This window comes from Elgaria multicarinata, chromosome 10 (genome assembly GCF_023053635.1).
Source record: "Elgaria multicarinata webbii isolate HBS135686 ecotype San Diego chromosome 10, rElgMul1.1.pri, whole genome shotgun sequence".
Taxonomy (NCBI): domain Eukaryota; kingdom Metazoa; phylum Chordata; class Lepidosauria; order Squamata; family Anguidae; genus Elgaria; species Elgaria multicarinata.
The window spans coordinates 48806054-48825471 of NC_086180.1; the positions used below are offsets into that span (position 1 = coordinate 48806054).

At 43.7% G+C, this 19418-nt stretch overlaps 1 protein-coding gene across 1 annotated transcript in view; it reads right to left on the reverse strand.

Moving 5' to 3' along the window:
* The window catches only part of IQCM (IQ motif containing M), a 106881-nt gene that overhangs the window by 48263 nt on the left and 39200 nt on the right, over positions 1-19418 (reverse strand). Inside the window, exon 8 of the mRNA XM_063135087.1 lies at positions 16877-17011. Within this exon, the coding sequence (XP_062991157.1) occupies positions 16877-17011 (135 nt within the window). The remainder of the gene's footprint in view (positions 1-16876; positions 17012-19418) is intronic.

The window sequence follows — 19418 nt, forward strand, 5'->3', positions numbered from 1 at the left end:
TCCAGATGCAATTAATTGGCTTTTCATATAGTAAATGACCTGCTCAGGTTGCATCGCAGAGAATAAAAATGATACAGTAATTCATAAGAACACTCTAGGCGGTCTGCTTCCATCAGGTGAACAGAAGGAATCACCACCTACAGTCTGTTTATTGTCCTTTTAGTGCCATTCCACAAGCAATGCTTGCAACTACATTACAAATGGATTTTCCTAGAATAGTAAAACTGGATTTAACAGAGAACTACCTCTAGAAGTATATGAGCGTTACCAGTGGTAAGGGGCACTTCCAAGCCATATTCACATGCAATGGACTGTGGGCAAATACTGAAATCAAACAAACTCATTTGGCACATGTTTGGACCATTCAGTACCGATGTCCAGCTCACACTAATCAACTTCCTGTCTATCCATAGGAGAAGTAGGAGTCATGCAAAATCCCACACTCAGCATAGTAACATGCTTTTCCAGGCACTGTTTTCTGCACTTTTTACTTTATTCTAAAGCATGGGAAAAGGAAGTATGCATCCTCCATCCCATTGCAGCAGTAAACACAGAGACTTGGTTTCATATAGGGAGGGCATCTCAGCCTACATCTGAGAGTAAGGAGCTAGGCTCAAGCCAGCAAAAAAGCCAGATGGAACTCTTTTCACTCCTTGGTCACCTGATCCCCACAGGCTGAACGAAACACTCCAACCCCTGATATTCTGCAAAGATTGGGCCAGAGGCATTCCCCCATGCTACAAGTCTGACCTGGTGATGCTGGCAATAAGATGTCTGGGTCCCAGGACTAGGGTTCCTGCTTCAAGAACACTGCCTTATCTTACACTCTGGTAGAAAAAGTTAAATTCAAAATATTCCTTTTTTTCTCCCCCCCCCCCCATCTTTTTTTTTTTTTAGTTAAACATGTTTTCCCTCTGTCATAAGCTGATAAAGTGCTAAATAGACGTAGGCGGGCTGAGGTTGCAGAAAATTTTCTTGCCGGCAATAATATGACAGGAGATGCTAAAGGTCAGTCTTTATCAAAGTGACATTCCATGCTCATCAGTCTACACACAGAAGCCCAGCTGCCGGAACCCAGCACTGTGGAGGTGCTTATAGCTGTTTAGACAGCTTTCTTTCTTTTCTAGCACTCTCCTTTCTTCCTAGGCATTGTGTGAATGAGTATATATAAAGAGAGGGCGGGGGGGGGTAGGGAGAGATTAGACAGACAGATGAATTCCGTTACACTAAATATACATAAAATAGGCAGCTATACTTTTGTTCTTTGTTTAGCCATTTAGAAAAATATATTATTTTTTAAAATTTCAGAATAACTTCAGAATAGCTTTGGATGAGCCCTAAACTTTCCGCTAAATATTCTGTTTGAAGATGTGTTATATACTAATAAACCACATCCCTTAATTGAATAAAACAAAGAAACTGATGCATTTACTATCAACTGGTAAAAACCATTTGCTGTAATCCAGCAAGGAAAAGCCATTTGTGCAACTTCGTTATCCAGGCTTCATCAAACTGACTGGATGACTTTTCCCAACACAAATGGGGATGTGAACTCCATCTGGAGCCACCAATTGTTACCAGACACTAGATGCCCAACACAGAGGTAGCTAACATTAAGCTCCCTGAATTAGGTTTCTCAGTGCCATTGTGGATTACTGAAAAAATTGAAAAGCGTAACAGTATTAGAAACAAAAAGCTATGGATAGTGTTGTTAACTGGTTATTCTTTTGGAGCTCCAGTGCCTTTAATAGCTGCTTGGAATTTCATACATTAAGCTTTCCCTATTGGTCTGACTCCATGCCTTCAAAGTTTCACCAGCTAAACTTTTACATGTCAGACAGCTGTTAAAGGTATAGCAATCCCAAAAAAAGGAATAATATCCATGCTTAGGAGGATCTATTTGCTTAGAAAGAATTGTAATCATGAAGTTCGAGATAGTAATTATAAAGATCTACATCTTGGCTTGCATGTTTACCTGGCTGCAAAATTCGCTTCCTGTGGAGTTGCAGGCTTGCTCCCCCTCTCCACCATAAAAATGTAAGAAGTGTAATATACATCATCTGTATAGAGGCTCAATTTGCAAATTGATTGCCCCTAAAAAAAAAGGGGGATATGGGCCTCCCCATAGGCATAAATTAGATGAATATCTTAATTTTTGTGAACCGCCCAGAGAGCTCCGGCTATTGGGCGGTATAGAAATGTAATAAATAAATAAATAAATGTGCATCTAATGTAAATCTGCACTCAGATGTAATTAGATGCATATTTTGAAACTTTCTAGACTAGACTTTTCTTGTGCTCTTGTCATTCCTCACTCATAGTTGTTTACAGGAACTTTACATCACTGTCCAGTTTCACTTGTTTTTTCAAAACAATTTTGCAGGGGGGGAGGTGCTGGGAAAAACCAGTATTGTTTGTGAAATTGAACCAAAGTTTTAGTCCCAACTGGTGTACTTGCGTTGTTCCACTATACCATAGCGCTACCTAGAGGTTATGTAGCAGAAAGTAGAGAAAGGCAGGAAAGGAAAATAATCCATGTAGCACTCCAATCTTAATTCCGCAATGACACCAGAAGTAGAAACAATGGTTTGAACAGCCTCATCTAGAAAAGCTCTGGTTATTCATCTAATATATGGCCATGAACTCTGATCCAGCAAGTGGAATGCACGTGGAAGCTTCATTACTCACAAAGATCTCCCTAGAAAGACCAGGCATTCATTTTTAATATACCAGTGATTGAGCCCCTGTTAATAAGGAAAGGTGTGCTGCCAATGCCTCAGAAAATAAATGATGTAGCAGCCACCCTCTTTTATACATTATCTTGAAATCAGTTTCTAGATTTTTCTTACTAGCATTGTGTCAAGGGCAATAAAGGCTGAAAAACTTGGGTGGATATTTCTTTATGTTTATTTCTTTCTTTATGTTTGTCCGTACTATTAATGCTGATAAATCCTTGAGCTACATATTATTTGCCACATTTATTTCATTGGTGTGAAAAATAATTTTGGAAGCCAAATTAGTATACAATTATCTCAATTCCTAGAGCTTCTCTTGTATTCTATCCATGTGTAATCAAGGACTTTTAGCTTTCATTTTGCTTTCAATGTTTTACTGTTGCCTTATCATTATTTATTTACAATATTTATATACCACTGCAAATCTAAAATAAATTCTGGAGTGGTGCACATAGGTATAAACACTAAAAGAAAGAAGATTTAAAAAGCAAATTAAAATTGTTCAATTTAAAAACAAATGAAAGAGTAAAAACAGTGGCTAATCAGTTGAGTAAAGAAAGGCTTCTCAAAATAGAGTTGTTTTCAAGAGGTGCCAGAAGCAGCCTGGTGTTTGTGACTGCCTCACCTCCAGGGACAGGGAGTTTCAAAGAGAAGGAGTCACCACACTAAAGGCTCTTCTCCTGGTAGATTCCAAACGGGCCATAGGCCCTTTCTACACCATCCGTTTTTCAAGGGATCATCCCTGTGCATCCAAATGACACACAGGGGATCCCGGAAGCAGGGAGGGATGATCCCTCCATTTGCCTGAGTTAACTGAAACCTCAGTTATCTCAGTTTTATCTGTGGTCCCGGGACAATCCCGAGGACCACGGGCAGTGTGGGCGCCCGTCCCAGCTTCTTCCCTATTCCCCGCGAGTAGCAGGGGTCATCAGAGGGAAGGAGCCGAGATGGGGGGAGTTCAGGGCCATTGGGGGTGGGGTGGGGGTGGGGCTTTTTGTGTTTTTCTGACCTTTTTTTTTTTGGCTGCAGCACAAGTGCACTCCAGCTCTTTCTCTTTAAAAAAAAAAAAAAAGGCAGCCACAACAGGCATGATGCCCATGATGTTGCGTGGCCCATGTGAACTGAGGGTGACAATCCCAGAAGCAGGTAAGTGCGGGATCACCCCCTCTCCCTTCCTCTACACCCGTAGGTGTAGAAAGGGCCATAGGTACATGAGGAACCACCAGAAACATGCCCTCCAATGACCTCAGAGTGACCAGGCAGATTAGTAAGGGAGAAGTCTCTCTCTCTCTCTCTCTTTCTCTCTCTCAGGTATCCTGATTTCAACTTGTATTTTTATTGTTACTTTACAAAAGGGCAACTGTTAAATTGCCAATGATTTGATTGACTGAAGCATGTATTCTCACTATGCATAAAATACACAGGGGATTAGGGTGAAGACAGCACGGTGTTTCAAAGGGGAATAGTCTTTAAAAATGAGAATGATAGTATTGGGGTAGTGTTGACATCTGTAGAGCAGGGCCAGATCTACATCTCATGTTATATCAATTTGATTCCATCATGGTGATGCTATATCCTTTTTGTGCATTTATACCTCATATCACACACAAGAGGCACCACCCTGCCCAAGTACAAGATCAGACGGAGGGGCAATCTGATGATTACCGCCTGTCAGGAGACATTGGAGGTCTGTATAAAGCTATTTGGGATTATGCCAGTAAAGGCAGGAAGTCTATGGTTAAGACAGAACCTGAACTCTGGTCTCACAGTTTTGCCATCCACATTATAGCCATTAAAATTCTGCCTATCTACAGGATTTGCTTAAATGATTAAAAGCAACAAATGAAATACAAGTGGGATTTTAGAAAGCTACGTTTACCCATTCAGTTATAATGAAAGATGCAATGTTTCCCAACAGAACCTGTGGGATAATTAAACTAATTTTCCAAAATTATTCTAGTGTATTCAATTACAGATTTTAATTATTTTAGAAAAAATAATTCACAATGTTAATGAAGGAGACAGTAGTAGGAATCATGGTAGCGGACGGGTTTCCTGTTCCTGCATTCCAAAAGCCTTATTAGAAAATGTAAATCAAATATTTGATGAATACTAAGAGCCTTTGGGATGCTGCAATTAACATTACCATTGTGACACCAAGAATAAGGCTCAAATATAATAGAAGTCAGTTAAGGTAAGTGGATTTTAGGGAACATTAGCTCTTTTAAAGACACATCCAGATCTACACCAAGCAGGATATGACAATTTGAAAATGGTTTGAAAACTGTATATGGAGTGTGTCCTGGGCCCCAACAGTTCTCACTACTGTTATAAACTGTTCTAAAGCAGTTGTGTAGAACGTGCCCCAGCACCATCTTAAGCATATTTATTAATAACACACAGGTTGTTATTTAAACAAAACAAACTACTAGAAATTCAAGTTACATTTCATTTATGACCTTAAAAGCCATTTTTGGAAACACACACACACACTCACTAAAAATATGGGTGTTTTATCCGCTTCTGAAATCTCTTCATTGGCTTCCAATTCACTTCAGAATCCAATATAAACTTCTCCTGTTAACCTTCAAAGCTTTTCACGGTCTAGCTCCTTCCTATCTCTCCTCTCTCATCTCACACTATTGCCCCGCTCGTGCTCTTCGCTCCTCTGATGCCATGTTTCTCGCCTGCCCAAGGGCCTCTACTTCCCTTGCTCGGCTTCGTCCATTTTCGTCTGCTGCCCCCTACGCCTGGAACGCTCTTCCAGAACATTTGAGAACTACAAGTTCAACCACAGCTTTTAAAGCTCAACTAAAAACTTTTCTTTTTCCTAAAGCTTTTAAAACTTGATGTTGTGCAGACTTCTACTGTTACTTTCTACTGTTAGTTTTTCCCTACCCTGTGCCTGCTTACCCTTCCCTGTACCTGTTGGCATTCTCTTCCCCTCCTTATTGTTTTACTATGATTTTATTAGATTGTAAGCCTATGCGGCAGGGTCTTGCTATTTACTGTTTTACTCTGTACAGCACCATGTACATTGATGGTGCTATATAAATAAATAATAATAATAATAATAATATACCCATATTAATATACCCATATTAAAAGACTCCCTAAACAGGCCAGGCACATTAAAACACTCTCCAAAGAGGCAGAAGAGCATTTGATTTGACATTTCTTTGTCCAACTGTTTATTTTCTTTAATAAGCCCCCTCAAGAAAAGAACCAAAACCTTTAAAATTTTATACACATTTTACCCATTTGTTTTTGTTTTGTTTTAAAAGTGCCCCAGTGCTACTGACATTGTTACAACTAAAATTAAGTCTTTTTTAAGAATGCACACTTAATTAGGAGATATGGAACTAAATGTAATTTATTTCGGAATAAATATGAGTAGGACTGGAATGCGTATCTCATGGATTTCAGTGAAAGACTTATGTGCATGTGGCCAAAGTAATATTACTGTATTAAAGATATATATTTTAAGCCAGTTTCCCCAACAAATAGACCTTAAATGACATACATGACAAAAACACAAGATCGAATATTCCAAATTTAGAACAATATCCATAAATTAAGTAAATATACAAATGCCAAGTAAAACAATATACACATACCAAATAAGTATACATGTACCAAGTAAAACAAAAGCAGCAAACATAGGATCATAGCAACAAAAATGTCAGTAAAAATCAGGAAACAAAAAATCACTCTAAACCAAAGCCACAACAAAACAACATAGTTTTCAAGGAGAGTCAGAATGCCAGCAGTTTGGCGGTCATATGGAACTCTTAAGAGGATGGAGGTTTCCTAGCTAAAGTGCTGCTGCTGCAAATTGCTGAGCTCATGTCACATAAGAACATAAGAAGTACCATGCTGGATCAGACCAAGGGACCATCTAGTCCAACACTCTGTTCACACCGTGGCCAACCAGCTGTCAACAAAGCAGGACATGGTGCAACAGCACCCTCCCACCCATGTTCCCCAGCAACTGGTGCACACAGGCTTATTGCCTTGGATACTGGAGGTAACACATAACCATCAGGGCTAGTAGCCATTGATAGCTTTCTCCAGGAATTTATCCAACCCCCTTTTGAAACCATCCCAAATGGTGGCCATCACCACATCTTGTGGTAGTGAATTCCATAATTTAACTATGCGCTGTGTGAAGAAGTACTTCCTTTTATTTGTCCTGAATCATTTCTTGGATGGTAGTAGACACAGCAGAACTTCCACTGATTATCTCAATGGGCAGGAAGGTTTACTAGCAAAAGTAAACCTGTGTAAGACAAAATGGTGCCCTTCCCATTTCATGTACAAAAACTGACTGGATAATATTTCTCATTTATCTGTGGCCCTAGGGGTAGAGTACACACTCAGGCATATATGCCCCAATAGATTCTGCTCTCTGGTGCCTTGATAGGTTTTGTTCTTGGGTCAGCACTTAACAGGGACAGGTAGGTTCATAAACAGATTCCTTTTTATTGGAAAAAACATAGAAACACTGCAAGGTTAGACTTGCTTTCACTCTGACATACATTGTGAGAGAGAAAAAGAGAGAACACAAACACCCAGTGGAACCACACCACAGCAGGCAAGAAACCCACACTGCTCCATTACTGGCTCCTTGAAGTTAGAGTCAACATACCACAAGTCCCAAACCACATAGGGTGTTAAAGGTTATAACAATGATTACTATCCAATATTTGTTTTATGTAGAGCAGACCCATTGAAATGAATGAGATTCAAGTTAGTCATGATTTCAATGGGGCTGCGCTATGTTGGATACTATCTCATCATTTTTCATTGAGTTCAGAAAAGACAGGTTGCTTACCTGTAACTGTAGTTCTTCGAGTGGTCATCTGTGCAGTCACACATATGGGCTCTGCGCCTGTGCAGGGCCAGGTTCGGAAACTTCTATAGCTGAAATTCTTTTAGGCGGGAACCCCTCCCCCACCGTCCACTGAGCATGCTCAGGGGTTCCCGCCTAATCCCCTCAGTTCCTGAAACCGCCTAAACAGTCTCACTGAGGAGAACCACCAGGTGATCAAAAATTTTAATGACACCATAGTGGGGACGGTGGGAGGGTTGTGTGACTGCACAGATGACCACTCGAAGAACTACAGTTACAGGTAAGCAACCTGTCTTTCTTCTTCGTGGTCTCTGTGCATCACACATATGGGCGATTAACAAGCTGACTTACCGGAGGTGGGTGGTGTCAGGTCATAAATGAATGTCACAGAATTGCCGATAAGACGGCACGCCCAAAGGCGCAGTCTCTACGCGATCTGACATCCAGATGGTAGTGGCTGGCAAAAGTCAGTGGGGTTGACCAGGTAGCCGCTTTACAGAGGTCTGGTAGAGTGATCCCCTTTTCAAAGGCTGTAGAGGTGGCCACTCCTTTCGTGGAGTGAGAATACACCTTACCCTCCAACGGGAGGCCAGCAAGTTCATAGGCTAGCTTAATAGTCTGAACCACCCAAGCAGATATTCTCTGAGGAGATGCCTGAAGTCCCTTTTGCTTGCCCCCATAACAAACAAAGAGTCTTTGGGATCTCCGGAGGGTGGCAGTTCTGGACTGGTAAAAAGCAAGGGCCCGTCTTACGTCCAGGGTATGTAGAGCAGACTCAATAGGGGACGTCGGCGAAGGAAAGAAACTTGGGAGTGTGATGTCCTGCCCAAGATGAAAGGAAGACACAACTTTCGGCAGAAAAGCTGGGTCCGGTCTAAGGACCACCTTGTCAGCGTGAAACACCATGTATGGTGAATCTATGTGGAGTGCTGCTAGTTCGGATGCACGCCTAGCAGATGTGACTGCAACAAGGAATGTCACCTTAAAAGTTAGTAGCCGCAAGTCCGTCCTTGCTAAAGGTTCAAAGGGCTTGGTAGATAGTGCCTTGAGCACCACCGAGAGGCTCCATTGAGGGACAAAGGAATGAACTGGTGGGATGGTGTTTTTCATGCCCTTCATGAATCGCTTTGTCAAAGGGTGTGTGAAGACCGAGCAGCCCTGAATCCAATGGTGTGAAGCAGAGATTGCTGCTAAATAAACTCTAAGTGACGAGAACTTAAGTCCTTTTTTAAATAAAGAAAAAAGAAAGGAAAGCACTGTTGCTATTGGTGTTGCAAATGGGTTCTCGTTTCTACTGAGAGCAAAGGCAGAAAATGCTGTCCATTTTTTTGACCTTCTAGTAGCAGGTTTCCTAGCTGCTAGAAAAATGTTCCATACGTCAGTGGGCAGGGGTTGGTTATCTAATGCTGCCTTATCCTCCAAGCTGTTAGTTTTAGGGACTGGACATCCGGATGGAAGATGAGTCCCTTCCCCTTCGATATGAGGTTGTGGCATTGAGGCAGTCTGATAAACTCCGCTGAGGACAGTTTGAGTAGCGGAGTGAACCACGGTTGCCTTGGCCACCAAGGTGCTACTAAGATGGCATTGGCGTTGTCGCTGTGCAGCTTTATAATAACTCTTGAGAGGAGTAGTATGGGGGGAAACAGGTACAGGAGCTGTCCTGTCCACATCCTCTCAAAGGCGTCTCCTAGAGATGCTGCCCTGTGGCCCGCCCACGTGCAGTATTGGCTGCAGATGGCGTTCTCTGGTGACGCGAATAAATCTATTACAGGCTGTCCCCATGCCTGAAAGATCATGTCCAGAACAGTGTCTTTCATCCGCCATTCGTGCGTATCCACAAAGGTGCGGCTGAGGTTGTCTGCCAGGATATTGTCCTGGCCTGCGATATGAATGGCAGACAAAGTCATGTTGTGGGCAATTGCCCAATGCCAAATGTCCAAAGTGAGGGAGATCAGGTCCATAGACCTCGTCCCACCTTGCTTGTTTATATGCCAGGCAGCAGCCATATTGTCTGTATGGATCTGGATTACATGACCTGATAAGGTCTGCTGAAAGGCATACAGAGCTTTTTGGATAGCCATCAACTCCAAGACATTGATGTGTCTTTTCCTGTTGAGGGAGCTCCAGCGCTCCTGGATGGTTAGATCCCCGCAGTGGGCTCCCCAGCCCAATAGGGATGCATCTGTCATTAGATGTTGCGATGGTATTGGGGTTTTGAAGTCCAAGCCTTGTGTGATATTGGACAAATTCGTCCACCAAAGGAGCGTGTCCTTTATTTTGGCAGGGAGCGACAATTTCACTTGATGAGCGTCCAATGTATTGTCGTACTCCCGCAGAAGCCACAACTGAAGAGGTCCCAAGGGACGACGTTGACCGTAGCTGCCATGAAACCCAATAACCTTTGCACCTGGAAGGCAGAGGTGATTTTTGAGCGGAAGAGCTTAATTGCAAGTTTAATTAACATATCAGCTCTATCCTCTGGAAGGAAAGCCCTGGAGCGGGTTGAGTCCAGAATTGCTCCAAGGAATTTTATTTTTTGAGTTGGTTGAAAATTTGATTTTTCCTTGTTGATGCAAAGGCCTAATTCGTTGAGGAGGTTGATGGTGAGGTCGGTATTACGGGCGGCTTCCTACTCCGTATTAGCCACTATCAGCCAATCGTCCAAGTAGGGGTAGATCTCTACCCCTCGAGTCCTCAGAAAGGCGCAAACTGGTGCCATACACTTTGTGAAGACTCAGGGGGCAGTAGTAAGCCCAAAAGGAAGCACTTTGAATTGGAAAACGTCTTCCCCTACTATGAACTTGAGGTATTGGCGATGATCAGGATAGATTGAAACATGAAAATATGCATCCTTAAGGTCGATAGACGTGAACCAATCCCCTTGGGAGAGGAAAGGTAGGATGCTTGCTAAAGAGTTCATCCGGAATTTTTTAGGGTTGATGAACTTGTTTAGCTCCCTGAGGTCCAAAATAGGTCTCAGCCCCCCATCCCATTTCGGAACCATAAAGTAGCGGGAATGGAACCCGCCTCCTAGTGTGCGAGTTGGTAATCGCTCTATGGCGCCCTTCTCCAACAGAGACGTAGTCTCTTGTAATAGAGCGTCTGTAGGTGGTGAGAACCTTACTGTTCCGAGGGGAGGGGGGGTGGAGAATTCTATTTTGTAGCCCTGAGAAACGATGTTAAGGACCCATATATCAGATGTAATAGTGGTCCAATTGTGGAAAAAAGGGGCAAGGATGTCACCAAACTTAGGTGTTAAGTTGTTAGGTGTATAACAATCAAAGACGCCATCTTTGATTCGGGTCAGGCTTGCTCTTGTTCTGCTTGAAGCGTCCTGGATACTGCTGTCTCCTGTACTGACCTTGAGATAGGTATGCAGTGGGACAGTCTTGTAATTGAAATTGCTGTTGCCTTGGTTGGAACTGCTGTTGCGTTCTCGGCCAATGTCTCTGGCGGAATGGTCTCTGCAGCTGTTGCTGTTGCTAACCAATCCCCATCCTTTTAGCAGTGTTCTTTGCTTTCTGGATGCTCTCCATGGATTCATCCGTGGAAGAGTGGAAGAGTCCTTCCCCGTCAAATGGGAGGTCCTCAATGCGTGTGCGTGCTTCTTGTGATAGTCCTGAGGACCTAAGCCACGCATGCCATCTCAACACAATAGAGGCTATCATTGCTTTTGAGGCACAATCGGTAGCGTGCCTTGCTGTGTTCAGTTGTTGGCGTGACAGTCTCATGGCTTCCGTATAAAACACATTTGCCAGTTCTCGTTGATCATCTGGCAGGTATCCAGAAAGAGACACCATTTTCTCCCATAAAAAGGACTGATATTTTGCCATGGCGGCTTGGTAATTGTGCACTATTATTATTATTATTATTATTATTATTATTATTATTATTATTATTATTATTTATTTATTTATTTATATAGCACCATCAATGTACATGGTGCTGTACAGAGTAAAACAGTAAATAGCAAGACCCTGCCGCATAGGCTTACATTCTAATAACTCTTAGTGACAGAGATGTAGAAGAATATATTCTTCCCAAGCCGTCCAGTCTACAACCCTTTTTGTCAACCGGAGCATTATGTTTTCTCTGAGTGCGTCCTTGGGATGCCTCAACTATGATTGAATTAGGCTTGGGGTGGGTGAAAAGAAATGGTGCTGTCTTTTCTTGGATCTTGTCGATGTTATCAAGCTTCCTCAATGTTGGTGGCATAGATGAGGGCATTTTCCATGACTGTTGGGCCGTGCGCAATTAGGGATGTGCTCCGCTCCGATTAGGAGCGTAGAAGCAGTAGCGGATTGGCCTGCTCCGCCTTACCCAGAGGCGGAGTAGGAGCGGACCGCGGACCCCCTAGAAGCAAGGCGAAGAGAAGCGACCATTTTTCGGAGCTCCGAGTTCAGTCGGAGCGCTCCGGTCGCCATCTTGAAAACATTTCGCCATAGGATTGCATTGCGGCAAATAATCGCGCATAACTACGTTGTTTTTGAAGCTATCGTTCTGGAAATTCTTGTGCACAGAGAGTCGTGGATGGGGGTCATTTTGAGACCACTCTCACCTCTCTGCGTGCTGTGGTTCACGTGCAATATTTTTTTAAAAATCGGGTCAACCGCGGGGCTCAAACTGCGTTTCGGCTTTTCGCCCATAGGATTGCATTGAGGGAAAGAATCGGGGATAACTGGGGGGGGGTTTAAGCTATCGTTCTGAAAATTCTTGTGCACAGAGAGTCGTGGATGGGGGTCATTTTGAGACCACTCTCAACTTTCTGCATCGTACGGGTCGCGGGCTAGAAGTTTTTTAAAAATAGGGTCAACCGCGGGGCTCCGTTTCGGCTTTTCGCCCATAGGATTGCATTGAGGGAAAGAATCGGGGATAACTGGGGGGGGGTTTAAGCTATCGTTCTGAAAATTCTTGTGCACAGAGAGTCGTGGATGGGGGTCATTTTGAGACCACTCTCAACTTTCTGCATCGTACGGGTCGCGGGCTAGAAGTTTTTTAAAAATAGGGTCAACCGCGGGGCTCCGTTTCGGCTTTTCGCCCATAGGATTGCATTGAGGGAAAGAATCGGGGATAACTGGGGGGGGGTTTAAGCTATCGTTCTGAAAATTCTTGTGCACAGAGAGTCGTGGATGGGGGTCATTTTGAGACCACTCTCAACTTTCTGCATCGTACGGGTCGCGGGCTAGAAGTTTTTTAAAAATAGGGTCAACCGCGGGGCTCCGTTTCGGCTTTTCGCCCATAGGATTGCATTGAGGGAAAGAATCGGGGATAACTGGGGGGGGGTTTAAGCTATCGTTCTGAAAATTCTTGTGCACAGAGAGTCGTGGATGGGGGTCATTTTGAGACCACTCTCAACTTTCTGCATCGTACGGGTCGCGGGCTAGAAGTTTTTTAAAAATCGGCGGGAAAAATACCTTTTTCAAAGGGCTGAGGGGCAGAGTCAGCTCCCGGTCATGATGATCCCAAAGTTGGAGGAGGGCATAGGCAAAACAGGTAACTTGGGATTCTGGGAAACTTCTCTTTCTTCATCTGAACGGGCTTTTCCCCGTGTTTTTTAACACAGTAGCCCCACCAAATGCACAAACACAACCTGAAATCATATACTAAGCCAAGAATAAGAGATAGAAAACACAGCACTGCTCCCCACCCTAACCTTGGTGAACAACTGAATCGATGTGGTGCAAGGGGATGAGCTCCCCTAGGGCATCTCATCGTGGACGTGCCCCCACTCTCTCCTGCACTGGAAGGCCATAGAGCCTTCCAAAGAGAGTAAAACGGTGGAGCAATGCCTATCATGAGTTGAAGTGAATGGTCACTTTTCAGTGGTGGAGCAATGCCTGTTATGAGTTGAAGTGAGCGTTTTACTTCTTCTCAGAGCTGTTGGTGGCTGTCTTGAACTGGCAGCTACTTCCCCCTCCCCCGGGCACGTCCCCCTATTGCTGGTAAAAGACAGATATAGCCTTTTTTTTTTAATTCTTCTTGCTGTTTATTGAGCAACACTGCTGCTTTTAATTCCACCCCTCCTTTGTTTATTGATTGATTTATTCCATTTTCTATGCATTACTGGCTTATCCTTGGCTCCCTTCCTTATGCCCCCAGAAATGCCAGCTGCATGCCTGCCTGCCTTCCCTCCCTCCTCCCCTGCCCACCTCGCAGGGATGTTGTGTGTGGGGTGCCCGATTTTCAAAAATTCGCCAAAAATCAGGGGATGATGGGATTGCCTTGAAACTTGGCGTGTGTGTGTATACGCCCATGAGGTGTCATGGTGCCAAACGTGAGGTTTCTAACTTCAACGGAAAAAAAGTTGTTTACTTTTTTAGCTTTCAATGCAACCCTATGGGGGGGCAAAAACGGAGCTCCGGATCCGGATCCGGAGCTCCGAGCGGAGCGGAGCGGAAGTGGGCGGAGCGGGGGCGGGGCGGAGCGACCCGCTCCGAAAAATGGCGGATCTGCAAGTGAAGCGGAGCGGGGGGTCCGTGCACACCCCTATGCGCAATAGCACAGGCAGGTATGGGATTGCCGCTGGGGTAGACGATTCGCAGTATAAGTCGTCATATACTGGGTCATTTAACTTCTCTAATGGCTGAGAGGTTTCGATCCCCAGGGACCTTGCCATTCTTTGCACTTGATCTGTGAAATGGGTCAAGTCCTCAGAGGGTGAAATTACATCTGTGGCTACCACCAAATCATCTGGTGAAGGGATTGATGGTGGAGGTGATTGTTCCTGAGAGGAGTCTGATTGATATTCATCATCAGAAACTTCCTCCAGCGCACTTCCCCTCATTCCAGCCGCGGGCAAAGCCTGCAGAGCCTGCGACGGTAGCGCCGTTGTCGGTGCTGTAGTTTGCACCCGTTGAGGTGGAGGCCTCGGTACCAAGGGCTGCGGTGGTGGTGGCATAGCGACAGTATCTTCCGCGGGTGGAGGGCGGGAAACTGTCTCAGATGGAGGTTGCCGGAAATGCGGGTACGGGGCATAGTGTTCCTGGTAATAATAACAGTCTTGCTCTCGCCTATGTCTCCAATCGTCGTATTGGTACGGAGGATAGTGCGGAGGATGCCAGTACTGACTAGAGTGAATCGAAGCCGGAGAACGGTCCCGGTTGTAGCCATATGGGGATACTGGTCGGTACCGACATCCATCAGTATCGGGGGGTGGCATATCTCGGTATTGATACGTGTCAGTATCGAAGTCTCGGTACCGATGTGTGTCGGTATCGAACATCGGTCGTGACTCATGTCCTTGTCAGTATCGAAGTCCATCGGTATCGATAGGTGGTTGTTGGATCTGGCGGTATCGAGGGGAGGTGGGACCCTCTTCTGCCAATGTCTGATCTTGAGAGGAGCCTCTAATCTCTCCTTCTGAGATAGATGCTCTTAAACTTGTCTCCTCTGCCGGTACCGTAATGATATTGAGAGACGGTACCGGGGAAACTACTATTTGCTCCGTTTGTGACAGCGTCAAAGCCGGCAGTGAAGACGGAGTTGCCCGTCTCGGTATCGAGAAGGCTCTCGGCACCGAAAGTGTCGGTATTGGACTTGCCGATATTGGAGGCGTTTTCTGCAGGGAGAGCCTCGATATCGGGCTCTTCGGTGCCGTAGGATGCTTTGGTACCAAAGTCTTCGGTACCGGAGTCCTCGGTATTGACGGGTTTGACTCTGTCGATTTTTTCTTTCCGTCTTTTGATTTTAGTTTACTTTTCTTCCGTTGGGGTTTTCGGACCCAACATGCTCTCTCGCTCTCTTAGATATCTTTCTGGCCACTTTTGAGGAAGCGGATAGAGAGGAGGAAGGGGGGTTAACCGGTAAGGCATCACTCCGCGAGGAAGGAGGTTGGGGCGCAGACTCCATTGTATTGGGAGATTTGGAGCGCGAGACATACTCGGTTTCTCCACTGCCTCCAACGCCTTTTCCCACAGTAATGCCCGAAGGCGATCTGATCGGTTCTTCCTGGTTTGCCTGGAGAATTTTAGGCAAAAACAATAGGATTCGACGACATGCGTCTCCCCCAAGCACAGTAAACACCGAGAATGTCCGTCGGTTTGGGAAATCTTCTGCCCACACCTGGAGCACTTTTTGAAGAGGCCTTGTAGTGCCATAGGCACCAAGGCTGAGGTAACGAACACAAGGAATTTTTTTTAATATATATATATATATCTAGGTAGAAAAAGGTTAGAAAACTGTAGAAGTAAGAAAAAGGATGAAAATAGTATAATTCAGCTAGGTATAAACGATACCAAACAGAGAAGTCTCCAAACGCTGTTGACTCTACAGGCGGTTGAAGAGAACTGAGGGGATTAGGCGGGAACCCCTGAGCATGCTCAGTGGACGGTGGGGGAGGGGTTCCCGCCTAAAAGAATTTCAGCTATAGAAGTTTCCGAACCTGGCCCTGCGCAGGCGCAGAACCCATATGTGTGATGCACAGAGACCACGAAGAAGAACAAACTATTTACCTGTTCTGGGGATCACTTTGCTGTGTTCTCTGCCCATAAATAAGCTGATTTTATCAAAACACAGTAAGACTACATTGAAAGAAGTGACCTCAGATTTTCAACATTTGAAGAAACCCTCACACTGAATCACATGGAAATTCACATTGCTTCCCCTGAGTTTGTTTTGTCTGTGTTAATTGTATTGTTATATTAAAAAAGGTAATAAAAATATTTTAAGAAAAGTTATTGCTCCCCTGATAATGATCACGAATGATACTGTGTGCACTGCACCTTTATGGGAGAGGGGGCTACATAGCAACAGATGGGGAAATCGCAAGGCCTAATCGATTAAAGAAAAGGCCTAAATCAATTTTTTTTAAAGGTGTGACAGGGCCCTTCTGTTTGTGGCAGAAGGATTGCTTCCAAAATTCTCATCATCCAAATTTCTCTCCAGATTTTGGAGTTCAGAATGTTGTTAATATGTGTTTTTATTTTATGAGTTTTAATTGTTTTTCTATTCATTGTTCATGTGATCTGCCCTCACAGTGCATTGAAGAATCAAGTATAAATATCAAAATAAAAAATAAAGTTTTTTTTTAATCATCTTTAAGTATTTATCACCATTTGCTCTTTTTAAAGAGCTTCCCTTTGAAAGGGGGTGGATGGGTAATAATCACTAGCTCCTCTGAATTACTCAGTAGCAAAATGTAGGATCTGAATACTACCTAAAAAGAAGAAATAAAAAGAAGTAATGAAGTGTATATTTCTTTAATAAATTAAATACTACTTTAACATCTTTCTTTGCCTAAGAATAGCCTTCTGTACTCTCTCTAAACATAAGTATTCTGGAATTCTCTTACCTGTCAATACCAGTCTCATAGTATTGTTTATTTCATTTGGGGTTGGAAAAAGGCCACAATCCCTGAAAAATTTAGGTAAATCATTTCTATCCATCTCTTTCAAGTACTCTCTCTTTGTAAACATGGTTTCATAAACTAGGAGGTAAAAATGATTCATAGGTTAAGCAGGGTTTGGTTTTGTGTTTCAATTTTGTTAGAATTCCCACAAATCTTGTCTACATTATTTTAAATCAGGATGTTGAAAAATAATTAAATATAAAATAGATTCCTAAATATCAAAACAACTCCATTATTGTGGCACCTTTTGAAATTCAAACAAATTGCACAAAGCAAAGTATTGCTGGACAACAAGTGACAGGGTGCAATGTACCATCGGAGGGCCTATCCCTCTCAGAGCAAACAGTGACCCATCACACCTAGATGAGATAATGGAAGGGAGGGAAAGAGAGATGGGGGGACCCTCCATTTCCCCGCTTCTGTTAACAACCAACGTTGCTCCTGTGCCTCACAAATGGATATGTGAAGGAAGAGGGAGTATTGGAGTTGGGGGGTGTGTGGCTTTGGGAGGCAAGAATGTGGTGCTGTCAAATTTGGTCCAAGCCAAAAGAGGATGCTCTAGGGGCTGGAAATCTGACCTCCAGTTTGAGGCAGGTTTCTTAGATTTGTATTGGAGCCGAACTGAGGTAAATTCCTTCTCTACTTAAAACTGTGGTGGTAACACCACCAGTTGCAGTGATAATATCTCAGCTGCACACCACACCTGTTTCTTCAGTCCTCTCTTCCGCTAATGTTAGCAGCAGGTTAAAGGAAGTTACAGTAGCACCTTCATACTAAAGCAAAGTTGCTGGTGATATTGTTGCTTGGTGACACCAAGGTTTAACGTTCCTCCTCTATAAAAAGGTGGTATTAATTGACTGCTTGGTTGCCTATATATTATCCATTTCTACAACAAGCAGGATATGACACTTTGAAAACGGTTTGGAAACTGTATATGGAGTGTGTTCTGTGCCCCAACGGTTGCCACTACTGTTACAAACCATTTTAAAGCAGTAATGTAGCTCCTGCCAAAATGGTGCATACTCCCAAGTAAGAACATTTCTATATGAGGCAATTATTATGGATTCATCATTCATTATTCATGGTAATTGATGGGAGGTTTAGACAACGTCATGGTGACCCTCCAGTTTTGCTTCTATTATGAGTTTGCTTTCCCGGGGAAGAGTAGGGAAAATGAAGTATTATTTCTGAAAGGGGGGGGAAATCTACTTGTATAATTGTGTTATTCTGCTATAGCTCAGCACCTAGAGGTCATGTTGTGGAAAAGCAGGAAAGGAAAATCTGCTTGTGTAGAGTTCAGATCTCAGATCTCAGTTAACAGCCTGAAAACTCCATATTATTCCTGGTGTTGTGATTTGAGTTTAAAATGCAAAATGGCACATGTTCAGCCTGATAGACTATTTCTTATTTATCAGAGCTGTCAGAATTGTCAAACTGGGTGCAGTAGGTGCTGGGAGGAATTTTTTGTTTATTGTTTTGCATAACCAGGAATATAGAAGCAGTTGTAAAGCATGGGGTGGGGGTGGGGGGCAAAGAAAAGAAAACATGTTAATTGTGTCCTTTACAACTGAAGCAATACACATGGCTGTCTAAAGGTGATGGGAGGGGCATAAGACCTTTTAAGTCCAGGGTCTGAAATTACTAGCTGCACCATTGATCAGTGAATACTTTGAACAAGTTGTATGGTATATAATTGCTGTCAGTGTCCGATGGTTCAATCACTACTGCCTGTTCTTCGGTTATTTTACTAATGCTACTACTTAGCATCAACTGTAAGTAATACTTTATACAGAAATACTACCATTTCTAAATGTTTAGCATCTCTAGTGTGACAGATGCTGCGATATCAGGAAGAGACTGTGGCTTTGTCATGTTGCCCATATGTTCACTCCATATTCTGTGCCTAAATATGTCTGCCAAGAGATAACTTTTTCCTCTGTGGATGGTCCTGCCGGTTTCTCAAGCTATCTCCCTAGGAATGCTCAGGTTGTGACATACTTGCCAGCATGCTCCATCACTTCCTGTCTCTGGGTCAATTTAAACATTACAGCCCCCACACAGAGGCTGCCAAGAAAACCTTGGCAGCGTTGCACACAGCATGAGGCGCGTTTGCCAATGCATGCACTTCCTCAGTCACGTGCCATTTCGGTATGCCAGTCCCACCACTGCCAAGGATACGCAGCACTGGCGTACAAACATGGCATGCAGATGGGACAATGCACCCCATAATTTGTTTTTAAATGTTGTGCCCACCACAAGCCCTGTGGAAAGGCTTTCTGGCACCTTCCACATGGAAGACATTAACATTTAAACTGGAGCTCAGTTAAGCCCAGGAGCTACAGGTGACTATGGCAAACCAATCTCCCTGAATGCTGGATTTCAGCTAGAAGTCTAAAGGAGCTATCCAAGGTGTTGAACCCTGTTAATCAAAACGTGCTGGTACCAGTGCTGGCCCAAGATACTTCGCTGCCTGAGGCAAAAGGCA